The sequence below is a fragment of the Dicentrarchus labrax genome, unplaced genomic scaffold (genome assembly GCF_905237075.1).
Source record: "Dicentrarchus labrax unplaced genomic scaffold, dlabrax2021, whole genome shotgun sequence".
Lineage (NCBI taxonomy): Eukaryota > Metazoa > Chordata > Actinopteri > Moronidae > Dicentrarchus > Dicentrarchus labrax.
In genome coordinates this window covers 12,451,289-12,473,908 of record NW_026136710.1, presented here as the reverse complement: position 1 = coordinate 12,473,908, position 22,620 = coordinate 12,451,289, and the positions used below count along the sequence as shown (strand labels likewise).

The following is a 22,620-nucleotide window of genomic DNA, read 5'->3' as shown; positions in this document are numbered from 1 at the left end:
TTTGAAGGGGAACAGGGGTCGGCTCCATACAAAAGAAGACACTAGTCTCATGTGTGTATGATCAATATAAACCTACTTTCAGCAGCCGATTATCTTAGCTTAACTCAAAGACTGGACACAGAGGGAAACAGCTGGCTTGACTCTGTCCAACGGTACCACCTATTGGCACCTCTAAAGCTCACTGATTAACATGTTTTATCTTGTTTGCTTACGAATGGACCAATTCTACCACTAAGACTACTGCTTGCAACTATTCCTTGAAAAAAGTGCACGCAAGGGAATGGGATTTACTCACTTACGTCACCAGTAGCAGCAACAACAAAAACAATGGGATAAACTTAATTAGATAAAGATTTAAAAATGTTTGCATTATCATTTTAAATCATAACAGCACATTCTAGGAGGACAATCTTGAGGATTAAATGACAGCTGCCCATCAGTCCTCAGCTGCAAAGGGGACGCCTGCATACTCTAGAGTGGGTTGAGGTCAGGGATGAATAGTAGGGCCAAGGGGAGGCACTGGGTCAGGATTTGACTGCACTGGCACTATGTGGTCTGTCCTCCCTGCTGCTCCTGTGCTCTTTCAGCACAATGGCAAACAGTTAGTAGCTGTTCTCCAGACTCTGCAGGTGTATGAGACTGTCTGCCTTAGTTGCCTTATGCTGGAAACCGTGGGCAGGTGCTCAGTGGTCACCATGCTGAGGTCAACAGGGCCGTTGGCCACGGTCAATGGCACAGAGGCTTGTGGTGCAGCATGGCTTTGGCACTAACAATGAGAGCACTCCGAGAGCTCTGACAGGTGGCAGGTGGCCAGTGAGATCAAACTGGAGAAGCTGGTGCTGCTGGAGTCCACTGACTGCTGTGAAGTATGTTGTGTCCAAGGCTGCAAAGACCTCTCACTGTTTGTAAGGGACCGTATGAAAATGATTACACAGGGAAAGGGAAACAGAGAATGTATGAAAATGTTTTAACCCTAAATTCTTATCTTATTTCAGCCTTCCTTTGCTAACTATATTACTGCAGTAATAATGATGGGAGCAAAGAAGAAAGTCATCATTGTTAATTTTTTTAAGTATGATTGTTCCAAAACCTTAACCAGCTTTAATAAAGTATTCATTTTGACCAAAATCCTGAAGCCATTTGGTGCCTAAATCTAACTAAACCATAATGATGGAGTCATCACATCATAAAATAGATGTATTCTTCATTGTTACGATTTTGGACCAGCCGCTTGAGGTGTCAGGTTAGAAAATGTTTTCTAGAGGGCTTGGACAAACAACGTATTTTGTTGTAATTTGGAGGTCTTGTTGTTTCGGCACGTGGGGAGCGTGATGCAATAGTTGCTGTAAAGAAAAACTCTTTTTACAAAGTGAAACACACAGCTCAGCCCTACTCACCACCCCAGTAATTTTTGTACAGCCCCTGAAGGTACAGTCATATACCACATACAGCATAATTTAAAACAAAGGATTATAATCTGCTGTCTCTCTCAAACTGATTGACAGGAGACCAGACTAAAGATATGCAACTGAATATAAATTATAACTCATTGTTGATGCTGTAAAAAGTTTGTTAATATTTGTAAACACAGCACTTTTTCCACTTTTTCAGTGGATGAACTGAATGCACAAAATGATGACTTTCCACCATTAAGACAAACGCATTAATTACACATATGAATTAAGTTCAGATTCATATGACTAATAAAATAAAGCACTGGTCCCTTAAGATATAAATCAGGATTTATCCAGACTGGGTGTCAACTCATTCACTTGTAGCATGGCATACAAATCAGAGGTATTAAAATTCAAATTACACTTCAAACTCGGGTATGAGGGTGAAGACACTACCGAAGCCGCTCAGAGTGGCTGTAGAACACAGACCCTGCAGCCATTACAGTTATCTAAAGTCTGCAGTTATCTCCTATAGGAAGAGATGGCTTGCCTTAAGATAAAGTCACTGTGGTCTAGTTTTTACTCCAGATAATAATCACCTGTAAGAAACTCTAATCTTATCACTGTTTATTTTGCCGAGGAAAGCCCAGGAGGAAGGGAGGGAAAGTGAGGAGCTGACAGCAATGTTCTCCTGACTGGTTGGCAACCCGTGGCAGGATACTGTGTCAGACGTGACGAGGATGTAGAGAGGCAGTGTGCTGGATTTAAGGCCTGGCAGCTGCTTCTATGGCCTGTATGTTCCACCACACTGAGATGTATTTAGATTGTATATTCAAGGACACATTGAGGGTTAAAAGATACATAATTTGTGAATGTTTTGAAGCTTGTGGTCATCAGTTTCAGACAATTAATTTAATGTATGTTATATTGTGATGTATCAGGTTTTCAGACCTGTGATTAATGTCTCGCAGTGCTTACAGAGTTACAGTACTGCATATTTATTGACTTTGTTGATTCTTCCAGACCACAGACTCACATTTTCTAAGAATACTTTCATAATGCAAATCAGTATGTGCTGCTGTAACATCATGTTCAGTCATCCAAGTGACTGAAACAGCAGCACTGAATGTTTTGAAGTACGAGGCATGTTTGTTTGTCGCCCAAGAAAGGAAGTGGCAGCAAGAATGGTTAATCGCCTTAAGGTAAATTGCCCTTGTGTTTTTTTCTCTCTCGCCACATTGCCTCTTTCTTGTTGTCGTGTTGTACCATTAATTAGATTTACCCTGCTCAGCACAACCCATTCAGGAGGAGGAGAGAAAGGGGATGGCAAAGGAGAGAGGGGGTGGGGTGCACATGGAGCAAGGACGAGGCGAAATAAAATTGTTTCCATGCAGAAAATGTTTGAAGCAGCTTTATTCAAAGGACAAGAAAAAACAGTTTGTGACTGTGGAAAATCAGTAGATCTGAATCAAAAGAAAGCAAGATCAGGCATCCAGCATTATACATTACTTTGTAGATATCTACACTTTTGAAGAAAAAAAACAGCTCCTTTTCTACTTTGTCATATTGAAAATGTACAGTTTTTGCCTTGTTTTGTCCCCAGTGATTCTGTGACAGTTTAGCTGCATTTATTCATGAACAGCTACTGTTTGTTTCTGATTTGTCACATGAACTAGATTTATACTTGTTGTCCATCACTCGTCCTTTGTGTGTGTTGTAGGAGACCGACTCGTTCAAGTCCACCAACAAGATCTGCCGCCAGCTGATTTACCACCTGACCCCTCACTCCAAGTGGAAGAGACAGAGCGTGCCCAGAAGGAAGTCTCAGGCCTGGTGAGTGTGTCCTCTCTGCTGCTGCCTGACACTGTGCCATCAGCCTGAAGATGAACAGTCTGCAACAGAAAACACAACCTAAACTATATAAAAGGAAGTTTGGGTGAAGCCCCCCGCCAGTTTCTGGAAGGATGTTCTCTCAAGGTTACATCTGTGTGTTAATTAGGGTTAAAGGTTCAAATTGTTACCTCCTGGGATTATATCACTATATATGAGATTTCACACCATTATTTTAAAAACATTGCACACACACACACACACACACACACACACACACACTACCAGGTGGAAAACAACATACAGAGAATAGTTGATCCACTGTTTTACTGCAGATCATCAGTTATTTGTAGAGTCTGGCCATCTTTATAGTGCTGAATATTCATTACATGCAGCCATTTCAGTGGACGAACAATAGGGTTGTTCATGGACAGTAGTAAATGTTCCACCTGTTGAGTCAGCAATCAACCCCACTCCTCTGATTTGAGTCGGAGGTCTCCATATAAGTTACACATAGCTTATTTTATAGTTTTTTCACTCAAATTTGTTGATTGAAAACATATTTTACCACACAGGTGAACTGCAAAATGCATTTTTGTAGCTTGAAATATAATTGGAAGAAACTCCTCCAGATGGAAAGTTGAGCCAGTTATATCACTATAATAACATTCATTTAAGGTCGGACTGTATCTATGATAGTTACATGGAAGTATTAATGAAATCTGGGGAGGACATCTATGTTTTAGTGCATATGATATTCAGCAGATATTTTTCCTGGAAAATAAAAGCTGATTTCTGTGAGAATTCCCTGGAAATACCAGGATGAGACAAATTACTGGTCTCAACAAAATTCAGCTACACCTCCGAGGGTGTTAAACGTGGAATTAATTTGTGATGCATTATGGATGTGCTATTTGATAGATTCATAGTATTATCTGTCCATATTCAGACTCTCAATGGTAGAAACTGTTTCCCGCCTGATACTATTGTGACACAAACAGCCACACACCAGCTTAAACACCACCCGAGATGAGTGCGATGTGAAGATTCTAACAACCGAGAGTGATTTTCTACATTATCTTACAGCATTAATGCATACTACAAAACAAGAATCCAAGAATGGATCTGGAGGCGACTGAAACAAGAAACTAGTAAGGAACTAAGATAAGGTGCATGACTCAACAGATTTGAACTCGGACAGACCGAACTGCAGGTAATCAGAGGTCAGCTTGAGCGAAAAACAAAGAGCAACAGAGCAGACGGATTCAGCAACTGTGGAAATGCCGTGTAAACAAATGAAAATACGTTCCAGCTCAAATTAAGTAACAGTTACATTTGTGGAGATGTTATTAAAAAAAAAACATCTCTTATGATGATCATGAGGCTCCCTCTCCCTGAGCAATTAACCCAGATTGAAAGATTTTTTGACAGCTTGAGTTAACTTCCCGCCCCAGTCTCTCGGTTGCAATATCTTCGAAATAACACTCAACAGAACAACAAGGCAGATTCTCCCAGTGTGCTCATTAGCTCAGTCTCTCTCGCAGCCTCCACTGCAACCATCCAGACAGCAACACTTACTGTGGGGCTCAAAACAGACTGTTTCTTTTTTCTGTGAATATGACATTCACATGCATACATGAATGTCTTTGGATCAAAAGCAGTATTAGGGCACAGTGCTTTCAAATGCTTTTCTGTTATTGATTGTTTCATTCTACCTCAATCCTCCCTTTCTTTATTTCCCTCTTCCTCTCAGTGTGTCTCCTCTTTCCTCACTTTTCTTCTCTCCTGTTTTCCTTTTTTTTTCTTCCCAGACCCTCGGCTTCTTCCTATTTTAAAATCCCTTCCTTGCATTGATTTTTTTCCCCTTTCTCTCTCTTTTCCTGTGGGATTTTTCCCTCCTCCTTGTGAGAGTCCATTTTGTTCAACAGTTGCCACACAGAACGGTTCTGCAGTTTGAGCTGAGGCTCTGGGGAAACGCTCTGTCAGACAGAGAGGAAAAAGGGGGGAGGCAGCATCACTGCAAGGTTGCCGATTAGAAGTAATGTATTTCCCTCTTTTCTCCAGCCTCGCTTCGAATCGATCGTGAATTTGATCTCTCCATATTTAGGAATGAAAAAGCATTAGCTATCACATAACCTATATTGCATTCGTACATTCTTATTTTCTTCAAGTGATATTGAAAAGTCTATTTGATCACTCTAGAAATTTGCTGGAGCCGGCTCTCCCACCGTGGCTCAGATTGCATTGTTTAAAAATGAAATATATGCGATTGGTTACAAATCTTCCACAGATAACGCATAAGTCATGATTCAAGCTTTATTACTCCAGCCTGCGTTGCTTTTATAACACTGTAACTGCAAAGCAAGTGTGTCACACTTAATATATTATCAAGGCAATTTCATATTTTTCTCTGCAGCTGCATGTGCCAGGTTTCAGAGAAGCACAGTGTTGCTGAGTCCCCAGAGGATTTTTTAATGTTATTGTAATTGGTATTGAATTTCAGATTAATCAACCTCATATTTTTTTATTACACTAAAATTGCCCTTCCAGCACATTTTGAAGAGATTGGACTCCGATTGCCGATGCTATATCACTGCTTGTCTTTACTGCGAGGCAATAATTGGTGAGAGGCTCTTACAGCAGCTATTGCAGACATCTTCAGTACATTTAAAGAAATGACTGTGCTTCAAGAAGATGACTGAATTCTTGTATTCAGTGTTAAGCTTTGTAGAGTGAAGACATTCCAAGTATTTGCCTTTTTTTTTCTTATTTGAGTCAGCACAGAATATACTAGTCAGCAGAATAACTGAAAGGATTTATTTTTTTAACTGCTAATACTCAGACGTGCAGGTCGTGCCGACCGATGATGAGACTAAAAAGAGTCGTGGCTATAACATCTGTTTGGGCAGGTGTAATCAGCTGTGGGCGAGTCGTGATATCTGACCCAGACCTCACACTGTTAAAGTGCCTTTCCTCCCACAGCACACGCTGAGAAGGCTGTCAAACAGTCATTTCATTGCTTTTATTTATTATACAAAGTGTTATAGTTATTGGTCACTGGGCTGTTGTAATAAACAGTACATTAAACAGTTTGTTTATTTGGCATGGCATTTACATGTTCACTTATCCAAAAAAATACAAGCAGTCTGCATACATATCGTTGAATCAGTATTAGAGTTTAGTAAAAAAACAAACAGTTACTCCAGATGACAAGAAACCAAAAGGGTCACTGCTCTGCTGATCTCACTTCAATAACAACATCTGGTAACTTTCAACATCGTGAAAATGGTCGAAAACACATCAAACAACAACAAGATTCTCAAAGAAGAAAAAACACTTGACCTCATGTTTTTAAATTTGAAAATAACATTTTTCTCATTTCTTGTCTTTATCATCTTCATCATGCAAACAATAATCAACAACACTGTTACGAGAAAATTGACTCAAAGAAGGATCTGCAAAAGTGCCATGGACCGGTCCTCAAATGAGCTGTTTGCTTGTTTTCTAGATTTTACCTGATTCTGCAGCTTGATTTCTCACCAGACCTCTACATGGAGTCTTAACATGGATGAAAAGATACATAGATATATGTGTCTATAAGATGCTGTGATGTCAACCCGTTCTTTTTGCCTGAAACACCCACCACAACCATTTTTCTAACTTTCCATGGACAAATTAAGTTAGAGTTGGAACTCTTGCATGCACTTTACATTCTTCACACATCAATTTTCACCTTTTCACATTTACCGCTGACTGCAAGGCCACGGTAGCTCACTTGGCAGAGCTCACACCTCATGTAGGCTGAGTCCTTACTGCATCCGCCCAGGTTCGATTCCAACCTGCGGCCCTTTTCTGCATATCGTCCACTCTCTCTCTGCCCCCGTACTTGTCTGTCTTCACCTGTCCTATCAAATAAAAGGAAGCATACTCACGCTTGATTGGGTTCAACAGACTTTTTGCATCATCCGACAGAAAAGGAAAGGGAATTGTTGCCTTGTGTTACTCATGTGGATTTGGCAGCTGGACCATTTGTGTTTATTTGCCCCCAGACAGTCAATGTAGCCTACCAACTGTTCAGACACCAGCTGTGAGCTAGCTTTCGGATGTACGCACCGACCGTGTGTCAGTACGTTTTTGTTGAGCTCAACTTCTGTCTGACTCACCAGAAACATGATTCTGCCTGTTATTCGCTGCAGTCGCTTTCTGTTTTCATGTCTCTGTATGGTTATAAAGCAGATTTATAGATATGCATGAATTTTAAATTTACATAGATCTTTTGCACCACCTAGTGCAAATTTGTTTCTTTCTGTTAACTTTGTATACAGTGCGCCACGTCTAAAATTTGCTTCGCATTCTCTCCGAACACACATTTCTACCTTTAATCCATGGTGTCTGAGGCAGCTATGTTTTTCCACCTTCTAAAATGTATGTATGGTTACTCTTGAAATCCCCTCCTGTCTCAACTATCGAAACACAGTCCCCGCTCAGCTCTCCAAATATTCACTTCAGCCCCAGTGGCTCGTCCAAAACTTTGCTGTCTTGCTTGTCGTCAGCCTCCCAAAATTTTCCTACATCAAATCATCCTTTGCTACCTCCAGTGGTTTCCTGTGGCTGTTCAGTCGTTCAAATTCAACGATGCTGACAAGCAGTATAAGACTGCAAAACCCAACACCTACAGGCCATTGCCAATCCTGCATACCAACCTGTGACCTGCATCATGATGCTTGCAAATTCACCTCTTTCTCCTTTATCAACACGGCTGGAATGTCCTTCCCACTTCAACAAGATAATCCCCTTTGCTCATAGGCTAAAAAACTCATTTCTTCAAGTGGCACCTCACGTCATCCTCTCACTGAATCATACCCTAGAAAGCATTAGCCAGTGAAAAGCCGTCTTGGCTATAACTATATTTGGTTGAGCAGAGGAAGTTTTTTAGACATCTGTGTAATAGTCTGGATGCTTATGACCACTTTTTCAACTACATTTCAAGGCTGTATTTCTAGTCCAGATTCCTCGACGGCTTTTCACTGCCTAATCACCAGAGAAGTGCTCACTGGGATTCTCTCTCCAGTTTCTCCCTGCTCTGCTCAGACTAATTTGCTCTAATCTTTAAAGAAATCCCCTCTACCTCTCTTCCTCGCTGTTATTTTGAGCCCTTCTTCCTTACATGATCCTTCCAGGGCCACAGCAATACTGTTAAGGCGCTACAACTTCCACCTTTGCAATCATTACTATTGTATGTGTTGGTGACCCATGAATTTAAACGTATTCTACTGTCCAATCTGTTAAGGCTATGTAAGTCCATTAACATCAATCTGAATATCTTTTTTTGTCTTTTTTGGGGGGCTTCCACCCATAACAAGCCGTCATATTAATTCCCTTAAAAATGTATCTTTTTAATGCTTGTTTATGTGACCATATTTTTGTTGCTTTTGGCGAGCAGAGAAATGTCATACAGATATAAACAATGAAACCAAACTTTACTGGGAGAAGATGAAACTGTTGTGAGTCCTTGGGGGTGATGTAATCCACAGTTATTATAATAATAATACAAAGTAAAATTAAATAGAAGCAACACTTATTGACTTTCGCAACATACCAGAAACACAAACATGTTGAAGCTGTTGTTTGACGTGACCTACGAGAAAAGAATGTGGTTTATTATCATGTGGTAGAGATTTGCAGCTACTGTGTGTGGCTCTATGGGTGGCAGGGTCCGCCTGTCATATGGCTTGGACTGAAATATTTCAACCAATATTGGATGGATTGCCATGAAATATTGTACAGACATTCATTATTCCCAGACCATGTATCTCACTTCACCTCTAGTGCCACTATGAAGTTGATGCTTGATGCTTCCGAGCGAAATGTCTCTTCCTTTAATGTGTCCCATCAACCTGTACTTTGTGTTTTGTGCTAATTCGGAAATGTTAGCAGGGTAACATACTGAAACATAATACCTGCTAAATAACATGATACTGTAGCATTGGAATTGTGATCATGTTAGCATGCTGAGGTTAGCATTTGCTAGCACAGCTGTAGACTCTTAGTCTTGTTCAATGCTTGTTTAGTCTCTTGAAAGACATTATCTCCTTTAAAAGAGGGACCAGGCCAATGACAACATAAAAAACAAACACATTTACAACACACATATATAACCTGGCATTAAAGCAATAATTAGTCTTTAATTCTGCGTGTTGTTGGATCTGTAAACACACACATTACTTTGACCTGTTTTGATCACTGGATTGATTCAATATAGCACAGACACAATAATGGGTTATCTTTACTTACTGTTAGTGTTATTTCTGTTAGTATATTACTGTTAGGTTACGGGATCAAAACAACCCCTTGTCTTGGAGGGTTTTCCTACCCGTGGGCACTGTGTAAAGTTAACCTATTAATGTGTCACACTGTATCAACTTTTAAATAACTGATTTTCGCTTTGTACCACTGGCTTAAGGTATTTCAGTTCAGTATGTTCTTACCTTCAGGTGATGCAACGATAATAATAATAAGCCATCACCTATAATCTGATTATACCTGCTCACTGTCACACAGCTTCTGTGCCGTGTCTGGAAGAATGAACTAGATAATTCTTCCCTAATGCATTTACTGTACATGTGGCGTCTGTACAGTACAGTGAGCCATGTGTCATCTGCTTTTAACAAGTGTATGACCTATTTCTGGAGCCAGGTCACCCCCTGATGTGGGCTCTGGAAGGCCAAATAGGCTCTGACTCAGCAGGCCTGACCTCTGACTATGAGAAGAAGAAGCTACAATCTTGACTCCTAAGGCACTGGAAAAAATCTGACAACACAGGGAAAGAATATATGAAAACTTTTAATTTGTGTTTTGGACCATACAATCACAGACAGTCTGGTTCACTAAGGGTTTTGCTTTCTCTGGTCATATTTCCATCAGAGATGGTGTATCTAACTTGACTGCATGCTGTTCTCAGTCTGCTCAATCTGCTTTCTAGTTGACCTCCACTTTTAATAGAGACTTAAAGCTCCAGCCACCATCCTCGTGCATGAATAATTGAGGGCTTCCCGTGGTACAGGCTGAGATCCTGGAGGATGAGGGGGAGGCGGAAGAGATGCTCAGTATCCAATGCTCCAATCTTCAGGGCACGGGTCCATAATTAAATAATTAGAACGATTAAATGTTTTGATCAGTAAACATGAGGTTGGAGGTGTTTTTCATCTAACAGAAATTAGAAAACTTGAGCTGGGATGCTTTAAATAACAGCATTTCAAGGCTTCCTTGGTTTTTATCCAGGGATTGAACCTCTGTTAACCTCTCATTTGATTGGATTTTAAGTGTAAATGTGAGATAAGGCTGCTGCTACTTGAGAATAACAGAAACAAGGATTGCTGTGCCTCTGATGATCAGTGGGTCTCGTTCCTTTAAGGCTGATACAGATCACTCCCCGCGATCGAGTCCCTCGGTCTGTGTTTGGAGCCCTGCATTTTAATGCTGATTTCATAACTGTGCCTTGACATAGTATGGCAGACACAGGCGTACTCCTCCATGATATACAGTTATGTAATGCAAACTGTTTTCTATGTGTTCTGTCGCAGTATTCTTTCCTCCTAAGCGTCTAGTTTGTCACATCGAATCAAATCATGGATGAATTTATAGCTCACCCGTGGAGTACATTTTGTATTTTACATGCACATTTGCATTATGGTACATTCTGTGCCAAGAGATTTTATAATCATTGGCACAGCACAAATATGCTTTTATCTTAGGTCGGAAGTCACATATTATTTGAAGTATGTCACGTCCACGTTGGGCTGTTCTTATGTCACACTGAGATTTACAAAACAGACATTTTCTTGATTTTCGTTTTGCAGTATACAGTATATCATGTGTTCCCTCTTGCTTTGCCCTCCTTCTCAGTTTTACATGTTGTGTTTCACACTGAGAAGACATGTCACTTCTGTTTGTGCTGTGACATGTTTTCCGCATTCATGTTGAAAGAGCCCATGAGAGCTGTATGATGGATTAGCTGATAGCTGACTTAGATTTACTGCACTTGCCAGCCCCCCTGAGTCCTCCTTTGTCCTTTTCTGTGCTAATTAAAACTCCATCTTCACACCTGAACACAAGACTAATGAGAGTAATGATGCTACATCTTCAATGGTTTTATTTAATTGTTTTTGTAAGTTGGAGCTTTTGGGGGATTTTACCCATTTTTATAATGATTTGTATTTCCTTGTGACAGATTCACATTATTTTCTTCTTTTTAGGGGCTCATGTGCTGTTCCCATCACTGCTGTCAGTTCACTCCCTGTTGACATCAACATTACAACAGTACTTTCCCCAAAACTGCGAATTCAAAGTTTCCAAGAACCATGTGACTGATCTGAGATGTCAAAACACTGCACAGCCCAGAGCTGCTCCTTTGACAACGTACAATGGCGGAAGCCTTAATCAGCCCATCCGCTAAATGTTTCACTGAAATTTAATCCAAATCCAAATGAGCTTCGGAGCTATTTTTTCCTTCCCAGAAAATGTGCCATTATCCTCATGAAACTGGAGGACACTGGATGGTGAATGCAATCAGCGCTTTCATGTTTCCCAGAACATTTTTTGCAGAACCGTAGTATCAGTGTGACAGACGCATTGAAGCAAATTTAACTACATTTTTGCTCAGAGTGTCTGTAAAGATTTATCATTAACACAGGCCAAACTGTCCCAAAACATGAGTCACATATTCGATTCTAAAACTGAGTTGAAAAAAATTTTCAGCATTGTAGCCTGCAGTCACAGGCCTGAAGGCACATTAAAGAAAAGAAAAAGACAAAAAAACAGAAATAAGGGAGCAGCAGTCTTCTACCAGTTGCTCACTTTTCAAGGATGAGTTTGTACATTAGAACGTCGTAGGCTCTCCCACGGCTGAGCCAGACTACCACGCATGTATTGTACAGATGCCTGGAGGCATAACAGCTTAGATCGATCCGAGGAATAAACAGGTCAAGACCAAAGCGTTGATGAAGCGGACATTGATCTGACCAATCCCACGGGTCTCTGGAACGGCATCCACATCCAATGTTTCTCAAGTGCTTTTATTTCATTTCCCTGAAATAAGTCAAGTGTATCCCTGCATGCTCAGCAAGAAATATATTTGAATTTGTATTACAGTTTGTCCTCTCAGCTGAGGTACTGTTAGATATACCCTATGCAGTTTTTAACATATGGGCCATAGATTGGTTGGTGATATACTCCTCTAGCATTAACTTTAACTTGCTTTGTCTTTTTTTAGCTTGCTGCCTTACTCATCTATAAAACATCCAAGTTTTTCTTCCTTTGTTCCACATTTTGGGAAACGCACTTTTTCTTGGCCAGCCACAGTGACATTCTTGTGTGTCTACTGGTAGTTTTGCAACCGGTAAGAGCATGACTCTTGATTCTTTTCCAGCTTTCCACAGAGCCAGTCTTTTTCCCTCCTGTTTCCAGTCTTTATGTCAAGCTAACCTAACTCCCTGCTGGCACTAGCTTCATATTTAACATAGATACATGACAGTGGTTTCAATGTTCTCCTATAACTCTCTGTATTTTGCTTATTATTAACTGATAAAACATTAGAATTTAATTTATAAATTATGCTTTTATTACAACTTACACAACTTTACAACACTTTTTAAAGTCTGCCTTAATACAAACGGGTACCAAATCATCTAACTGCAACTCCAGTAGCTCTAGCAAAGTCAGTGTGATCAGACAGTGCTGAAAAAATGACTTAATACTCAGGCATAAAGAAATGAGGTCGAACAGTTAAATATATTTATTTTACCAAACCAGACAGTCATATAACACTCACCAACCAATGTTATATTAAATCCCACAGTAAATTAACAGGATGGGGAAAATATAACCTCTAACACTCCCCCTGTCTCTTGATGTATTACTGATTCATGAGAGTAAATGAAGGGGAACATGTATTCTATGTGGGCGGACAGATTACAAGTTTCTCCTGCCATTTGCTTTTAAGGCTCACCCTGGTGGCAGAATATTGAAGGTTTGTACGATTCTCCTTGTAAAAATGTCACTTAATCTAGAGAATGCACATGTTGGTTCAAACCTTTCAGCCCTTTTTAATATGCTCACCTCTCCAGCTCTCCATCTCCTTCAGGTTAAGTGTAGAAGGAGTGTTTGGTTGCATTCGAGCAGAAATTGATTAGTAGAAGGGTGAAGTAGGAAAGCTGCAGACTACCTCGGATGATGAGCACTTAACTTTTGTAACATCAGAAGAAACAGCTAGACTGAGTGGACACTGACTTGACACTGAATGGAAGCAGACGTGGGTTAGAAACTGAGTGAATACAGAAATCAATGGTCCTGTCTGACCTTTAACGGAGAAGCTTTCATCTTGTCTGGAGATGTGTAGCACAAAATGATTAAGATAGAATAATATAATAATCATGATAATGATATGACCTTTGTATAGCACTTTTTAAAACAAAGTTACAAGGAGCTTATCAAAAAAAAGAAATTAATGAAGCAGAAATTAGTGAGACGATACAAACATTCACAGAAAGACCAATTAGTGCAGAAATTCAAGTTTATAAAAAGCTTTTTAGTAGAGATTTAAAGGAAATTACAGAGGTAGCAAGGCAATTCTCAACAGGAAGGCTGTGTTTGGGGGCTTTGACAGCAAAAGCACAATTTCCTTTAGTAGATCAGGGCTAGCAGAGTTTTGTTGCAGGATCTGAGGTTGAGGTGTGTTCCTGTTAAAGTCTGGCTGCAGCTTTCTGTTTAAGTTAAAGGAAGTTCATAGAGTGAGTAGGCTTTGCAGGTTATCAAAGCGTTACAATAATCAATTATGGAAAAGATGAAATGATAAAAACGATCAGATTTTTGAAATAGTATGAAGTTGATAAAAGAAGATTAGAATTAAAGATAAAGATATCTCATAGTTGAGTTGGAGGATGTCAGTATGCATACAGTTCTTATAGGACACAGCTGGTAGAATTGCATTTCATCAGCATAGCAATGAAAAGAAAGTTTAGGATTATGTATTATTCAGCTGTGGAAGCAGGTAAATACTAAATAGGAAAAGGAAAAGGACTAAGTACAGAGCTTCGAGGTACTCCATAGTTTTAGCCAAACTACCCAAATTAACTGTAAACATTTTTAGTGTCTCTTAGACAAGATGTTATGATCTATTGTATCAAATGCTGAGCTTATGTCAAGTAAATCAGTAGAAAGGAGGAAATCACTGGTTACCGTAGAGCGGTATCATTGTTATGCTTTGTTCAGATTTTTTCAAAGATATCACGCTGGTTCATTGGTCTATACAATATTCCCATACAATATATTGTATATTTTATACAGTAAATACTGGGGGAAAATAATGGTTTACATGTTATTACAAATTAAAGGTGTTCATTGTATATTTTAAAACAGATTTTCACTCTTGCTGTGGAAAGAGACGACTTTAGCATTTTTCGGTGCAGTTGTTACAGTTGTCGCTTGGCAGCTGAGGCTGTCTGAGTAAATCTCTGTATCAACACTGGCAACATGTGAGATAGATCAAGAAGTATAAACTCTATCCTCTTCAGCAGCGTATGTCTCAGTTTCTCAAACAATTAATTAAAAGTCGCTTTCTCTTGTTTTGTTCTGACCTTTCTATAAGCTCTCTCTCTTTGTCTGCACTCACTCCATTTCACCATCACAAACCCCAGATGTTTTAGTTCCTACCTCTGGGTTTTACATAACTATAGAATGGCAAGGACCCTTGTTCAGTGTGTAAAAGTTAACAACATCCCTGAGGAAAGACATGCTATGAAAAGCAATTAGACAGTCTGCCTGAACCCACATTTAAGCAGCCAATAGTTTGGCACATGAGAGTCAGCTCTTATTAGATTCCTGCACTGTTGTATCAGTTGCTCCTGAGGATGTCAATAAATGGATTTCCCTCAGTTGTTTGCTTTTAAATGAGTCCCAATGCAGGGGACGCTCTTGTTTCGCACCATGTTTATGCGGGTAGACTATCCTTTGAAGTTGTTTGTGTCTGAGCTGGTCCAAGAGGATATGCACCACTGCCTACGAGTATGGCAGCCACATCAGAGAGAGCGAGATGAGACATTTTGTTGTTTATGTTGTTATCATTTCATGGTGATGGACTAAAGTGTACACTGTGGCTTTAGAAATGCTAGCTGTGCCCCTGGGCCTGCGGCCAGCTGAGCAGCCTGTGGGTGGAACTCTGCCCACGGAGCCGAGTGGCAGTGGATTTGGAAGGAAGCATGAAGTCGTCTTTATTCTGTCTCATTAAAAGCACATTAGAGCCCACCCTCTCCCTGTACAACCCACTCAGCTCCTGCCTGACTTTGTCTCATGGAAGAGCTCTTCCTACATATACATAGTCACATAGGTGAGAGGGGAGGGCTCCGGCAGAAATAGGAAAATCCTCCTATAAATAAGTCCAAGCGAACAAAAGTCGATCCTCATAATCACTTTCATTACAGTAAAGTACAGAAACTGCACAGTGGTACAGTAAACCTTCTGAAGTCACAGGAGTGGTGGAGTGTGCCAAGAAGCTGCAGCTGCAGTCAGACTTTCCTGGCATTTCTAAAAGCTACAGTCAAAGTCAATAACTTTAGTGCTGACACAATTAGTCAGTGAGTAGATTCATAATGGAAATTAATTAATTAATTAATAATCAATTAAACATTTAAGAACGTTATCAAGCAACAAAGGTCAAACATTTACTGTTAAAGCTTCTAATATTGAGGATTTGCTGCCTATATCATTGTAAATTTGATATCTTTGTGTTTTGCCTGATGGAAATTGTTCACTATTTTCTGACATTTTAAGGAGTAAATCTGTGGTTCCCAGCCTTTAAGGATGGCAATGTCCGTCTGTCAGTCTGCCACTTTAGTCAAGACTGAAATAGGAAACTATTGGATGGATTGTCATGAAATGCTGTTCAGACATCATGGTGCAGATTGCATAAGCGCCACCAACAGGTCAGATTTTTCACTTATCTTGTGAAATCTGTCCAATGGATTGCCATGATAATTGATACAGGCATTCATGTTCCCCTCAGGATGAATTGTAATAACTCTGGTGATACCATAGTACCTTAGTGCATCATCGTGTTAAAGTGTTGTTTTGTACTTTGGTTTATGACTAAATAGCTGCAAAACTAATAACATCCCCATCAGCCTCAGCTGTAGTTTGTGTTTATTGCTAATTAGCAGGGTAGCTAACATGGTCAACATTATACCTGCTAAACATAAAGATATTAGCATTGTTATTGTGAGCATGTTAGCATGCTGTTGTTAAAATTTACCACAAAGCACAGCTGTGCTGTACCCCTTAAAGTCTACATGCAGTTTTTTTGTCTCAGACTTTTACTTGAATACTTTCAAGGGGCAGAAGAATTACAATTATCCAGTAATTTACAGGCAAAAAACAAAGACTAGACCAAGTAGAAAATAAACAACAACAACAACACCATAGTTTTGTGCTTTTGAGTCTTTTCCCATCCTTTTTATCATCTCCCTCAGATGCACCTTAAGGCTCCTTAGGTTGGGAACAGTTGGACTGAACGATTAAATCATTGGTCAAACAGATGAATATATAATGAAATCAATATTTTTTTGTAGCCTTATGATAATAGATATTTCATGGGAGCACATACAGGCAGCATTTTCACATGAATAATGATATTAACGTTTTAATTAGCAGAGGGCCTACATGAGGATTTATAAATACAGTAAGCCGTTACAAAAAGAAAAATGGATACAGGTACTTCAGCGGCTCAAATTCAGACTAGGGAAGACTGTGATATTATAAGAGAAAAAAATAAATAAAAAGAGGCCAAGAAATAGAAAGAGCAAGAAAGTGAGAGGCAGGGAGCAAGAGTGAGGAAATGAAGGAGGGAGAGATGAATTATAGCCTACTCCTGGAATCAATAATCTTGCGAATCACGGCCCTGGTGTGCTACAGATTCCCCCCCCCTTAACCGAGCAGAGAGGGTGACAGATGTAAAGAGTACAGCCTCCCGATTTATAAGGCTCCCAGACAGACCAGAGAGCAGAAAGAGATGCAAGAATAATCCTTACTGTGCCTGAGGAAGCAGAGGGACGAGCAAAGGCAAACAGGACAAAGACAAAGAGAGGATAAACCTTAGGCCAGTTAAAAAGCACATTTTTCTTCTGTTTGTCAGATTTTTTAAACAAAGTCTCCCACGCTTCCACCTCATTATCATTTGTTTGGCAGATGTCTTTCCTCTAATGTCAAAGTCTAAATGGCAGTAAAAACAAAAGGAGTCTAATGCAGTGCAGCAGACTCAGTGTCTCCTGAGCTGCAATGACATGCAGCTCCCTTATAGCTCTTCTATGCATATTTAACCACATACTCGTATGGAGAGAACATTTGGGGGGTTTTTTTATTGCCTAGTGCTATGAGAGGCAGTGAGGGATACAACGATCTAACCTGACAGGTGTGATAGTTATAGTAGTATTTTTCCTTAAGATGGATTCACCTCACACCTGTTGTCTGTAGTCATATGGACTGAAATAGATGATTACTTGCCTTTATCACTCTTGTTTCTTGCCCATTCTTGTCCACTTATAGTGTGTTTGTACATCCATCATCTACGCTTTTATCTTCTTGTCTGCCCTGCACAACATCGCAGAAGATGTTTATCGAACAAAACTTAAAGGAAAAATTGGCCATTTTGGGGGAATATTCTTATTTGATTCTATGCTGAGAGTTAGATCATGAGATAGATACAACTCTTGTGTGTAAGATTAATATAAGCTACCACTAGCAGCTGGCTAACTTAGCTTAGCATTAATACTGGAAGGTGGGGCCAGAAAGTCCTCAAAATTACAATCAAACATCTGATCAGTCTTTACACAGATTACTATTCATTTATCCTGTGCTCAATGTGGCCTTTACAAGTCAGAGATGTTTGCTTTGTTATTGTTTAAGAGGATCACAGTCACACATCTCATAGGAATGAAAAGAGTGTTTTGCATGTGTTAGATCTCAAAACCACACTTCTAACCTTTTTTATTTTATCAACACGTACACATAGGCCTAATTCATAGCAAGTTGAAAATTTAAATAATCTTGATTTTTTTCATCATAACAACTAGCGTATTACAAGTATCCAGCTGACAGAAGAGCATAGGGCTATGTCATATAAGCCAATATAATGTTAGATACATTAGGCAATGACCAATATAGAGCAAGATGGTCCAAAGCAAACTTGTCACACACAACACCCAAAAAACACACAAACACATTTTCCTTAGCTGTCCTACAACTGCATGTTAGTCAGACGACATCAACGCATCAGATCAAATATATGAGCAGAGTGAGAGAGAGCATGAAACAGCCGAGGCTACACAAAACACAACAAACTCAGCACAAATAATCAGATCAAATAATCAATTCAAATAAAAATAAAAGGTTTTATTCAACACCTGTGGCACCTCTTCTGTCCGAGGATGTTGGAAAACCAATCCATCCACGATACAATTTCCCAACTTCATTTACGAACTAATTTGACTTACTAATTTTAAACTGCAAAAAATAATGCTAACAGTTAGCTGCTAGTATGTTTATCAAGGTGTGCTCACATGAGTGATACAGTGAGGTGACATGTGACAAAGTAAAGCTTCCCCACTGATCTTCTGGACAACCTAATTATCCCACACTGAATACCAGTGTGGGATAATACTGAATGTGATGCTGACAGCACTATATACTATTCTGAAGAGACTTATTTTGTTCAGTGATAAACTCTTAATATCGCCGTCTATGGGTGGAGTTCTCTTTTAACATACAGACATGAGAGTCGTATCCATCTTCTCCCAGCAAGAAAGTGAACAATGCTTCCCTTTGCTACTTTCTGACTATCTTTAATTGATACTAATTGATTGCAACATGAGAGAACGGGATCACACCAGTGATTTTTCATGTTTTTCAAATTTGCTGATCAAGGGTCTTATTCATGTGTCACTCACAATACTTCATATATGACCTGATTTTTAAATATCCGAAGATATGCAAAGATATATGCATTTTTCTTGTGAATCCCTGTTTTCAAAATGACACTTGTCCCAAGGTTGAAACTACAACCCCAGCTCCAAACAAGCTGTTGCTAATTGGTCTAGACAGAATGACAACTTTTTCTTTTTTTGCCTTGTTTTTTTAACCATTAATTTATTTATTTATTGTTGTTTTGTACTTAGAGACTTAGAGAGATGGCTTTACAGGAAAGAAGTGACACTCGAAACTTAAAAACAGCTGGTGCCTTTCAGTGGATGACATTAAGCCCAGGAGACAGAATTTGTTGCTTGAGGGACTCAGACTGAGACACATTTAAATGCAAATTATCTTCTTTACATTATTGATTGCTACACTCTACTAGTGGATGCTAGTTTGTTTTCTGCATACTTTGCAGTTCCCCTGTACTTACGGGACAGTGTGGCACCCCATTACAGAGCCTTTTAAATCAATAACTCCAGTATCATCAAGATCGTTTGTCCTTACACACTTTTGGAAAACTAACTGTCAGTTAAGACTTTGCACATCTTTAATACCGTCTGCAACATATGGCCATTATGTGATCCAAGTTTATTTTGTCTCCTCTTTCAAGCAGCCTGAAGACCACCCTGAAGAAGAAACTGTCCGGTGATGTGGTCAACCTTTCAGGTATCCCGCTGTCTGGCCGAGACGTCCACCGCGTGGCCTTCTACCTCCAGAGTAGCAGTGACGCGGTGTCGGCCGTGGACCTGAGCTTCACAGAGCTGCAGGACGAGAGCTTACGGCTGCTGTTGCCCTACCTCGGCTGCATGCCGAAACTGACCATACTAGCCGTCAACGGCAACCGTCTGACTCTGGCCATCCTGAAAGACCTGACAGACGCAGTAAAGGATCCTAAAAAGTTCCCCTGCCTGGCCTGGGTTGACCTGGGCAACAATGTCGATATCTTCACCGTGCCACAGCCGCTGCTCGTGGCCCTGCGACGCCGCTTCGGTTTACGCAGTAGCCTCCCCACTATTTATGAGTACAGAGAGGCGCAGGCATTTGGTGGCTACAACCCAAACATGGAGACCTCTGTGGAGGAGCCCAGTCTGTACGAGGAGGGAGATGGAGAGGAAGATGATAGAGAGGAGGAGGAGGACAGGCTGGAGCTTCGAGCCTGGGGCTTTGGAGAAGAAAACATGTCAAAAAATGTGCCAGTGCACTTCTGTGGGAGGTGATCGCCCAGAGCTGCTCCTGTGTTAGCAGGTGTCATTGTGGCAGATGCTTACAGTGACCCACATGTTTCTGAAAATAACTTTAAAATAAGTAACTGTGTTGTGCGTCCCTCTGGATGCTCTGACTACTGAAACTCAGCTATGAGATACAGGCAGCTCTGTGGTTGTACTGACACTAGGAATTTATTTATGGATCGATTCAAGTTTAGCTGAACATGTTTGCTGTTTTCCAGTGCTTTATGTTCTTAAGGTGTTATGCTCTCACACCAAGACACTTCCCATTATTTGCCACTGTCCACTGGAGCAGCTGGGGGGTTAAGTGCCTTGCACAAGGGCACCTCAGCGGTAGCAGTTGAGGAAGGAGGAAGCTTTACCAACTCACATTCCCCAGGTACATTTACCCAGCTGGTTCAGCCTCTCTGGCAACTTTACTGCTCTCTCTGCCCCATTTCTGTGAAAGGTCTAAATCAGTCAAAGTGACTAAATATCCTGCTGAGGATCAGTTTAATTTCAACTGTAATTTTTGCTATGATATATATGTTTTTAGTTATAATAACTCAAATGCAGTGAGATTAGTTTCACATAAAAAAGTTTTGGGCATTTATTCAGGAAATATTTTGAAATAAATGCCGATTCGTGGTAAGTAAATCACTGAATCTGTTTTAATTTAAATTTCCAGCGCTGATGCTTCAATAAGTGTTGATATAGTGATGCTGCAGCTGTATGGAGAAAAAGCCTCAGCCCGATGCAGACACATGCAGACGACACATGGAGTGTTTGAGCTGCTGATTGAACTGATTACTGCTTCTATCAGGCCTCGTTAGACCCCTTCAGGCACAGATGGTGAGCAGGGGATCTATTTTTTCCCACCAAATAGGACCAGTCCCAGATAATTTCATCCACTGGTGGTTTATGAAGGATTCTATTTATGAATCAGACCATGAGCAACAAGAAAGATGCCAATTCTGTTTTTAAAGGCATACGTGGAATTGACAATGAAACTATTACAGACAGCTCCACTTTTATCTTCTCCTCTGTGGCACCACAGAGTGTACATGAATCTTTGTTGTGGCATGAATAAATGTTCTTTTTGAATTTGTCTTTTTTTTTACGTGTGGTTCTCCTCTATCCTTTTTTATTGTTTTTAAAAAATGGGCCTCACTGTTTACTATAGGGCAATATTAGATCCCACAGACAGAGTGCATGTTTACATGTACGTTAATGTTCATTATTTAGGGGGGGTACTTTTGATAAAAATTGCAGCATGTGAACACAACTGTACAAGCCCACACTTTATCCTGCCTACAGATGTTAATGTGGACTGTTCTCTTTCCATGCTATTATTCAGGAAAATCTGTTTATTTGTGTCTACAGGGATATTAATGAACAGGATGCTTGGTTTGGTGTGTGTGTGTGTGTGTGTGTGTGTGTGTGTGTGTGTGTGAGAGAGAGAGAGAGAGAGAGAGAGAGAGAGAGAGAGCTTAATTGGAGTGTGTGCATGAGTGTGTTGTGGACATGCAGAGTAAATTACTACCTTTGATCGTCGAAATGAAATGTTTACTCATTTGCACTTTAAGGACGACTCCGTCCCTGAATGCACAAGCTTTGTTTTTATGGGTTGTTGTTGACATAAAAACAACTCACTGAGTTGCCCATATCCTAAAATAGATGTTTTATCTTAACTTCTTGATTTGATAGATAAATCACCAGCCTTCATACAAATCAGTTATAACTTCAGTTAATTTTTGCCTCATTAAATCATGGTCTGCTTTTAAAGTAAAAGTGATGTTTGCCTGCTGTTGCTTCAAAAATAAATATGGTTTGAATAACATTTGGTTTTTGTGGACATTTTGTAGCCGGCTAGTCTGGATTTTGAATGATTTTGCTACGGCTAATAGTGTAATATACTATCAGTGATAGAAGTAAATTAGTTGTAGATTGTAGATAATAATAATGAGAAATCACCTCCATGTATTTTTACTGTATGAGTGGATATAAGGCTAAAACTGAAGAAATAATAAGAAAGAAATAATAAACTAACATTAATAAGAAATAATTCAAAGATTTGATCCTGAAATGTATGTATTGAGCTTTTGTTCATGCACACAAACCTGCATTAATAAATGTTCTAGTCTAATATTCACTCTCTTTTAGCCCCTCTTTGG

General features: G+C 39.8%; 1 protein-coding gene across 2 annotated transcripts in view; it reads left to right on the top strand.

Annotated features, from left to right (window-relative positions):
- Positions 1 to 22,286, top strand: part of lrrc75bb (leucine rich repeat containing 75Bb) — a 28,705-nt gene extending 6,419 nt beyond the window's left edge. Inside the window, exons 3-4 of one of the 2 annotated variants that reach the window (XM_051413140.1) lie at positions 3,115 to 3,227; positions 19,852 to 22,286. In XM_051413140.1, the coding sequence (XP_051269100.1) occupies positions 3,115 to 3,227; positions 19,852 to 20,458 (720 nt within the window). In that variant the 3' untranslated portion in view covers positions 20,459 to 22,286. The remainder of the gene's footprint in view (positions 1 to 3,114; positions 3,228 to 19,851) is intronic. The other variant, XM_051413141.1, reaches the window with a different exon arrangement.
- The last annotated feature ends 334 nt before the right edge of the window (positions 22,287 to 22,620 follow it).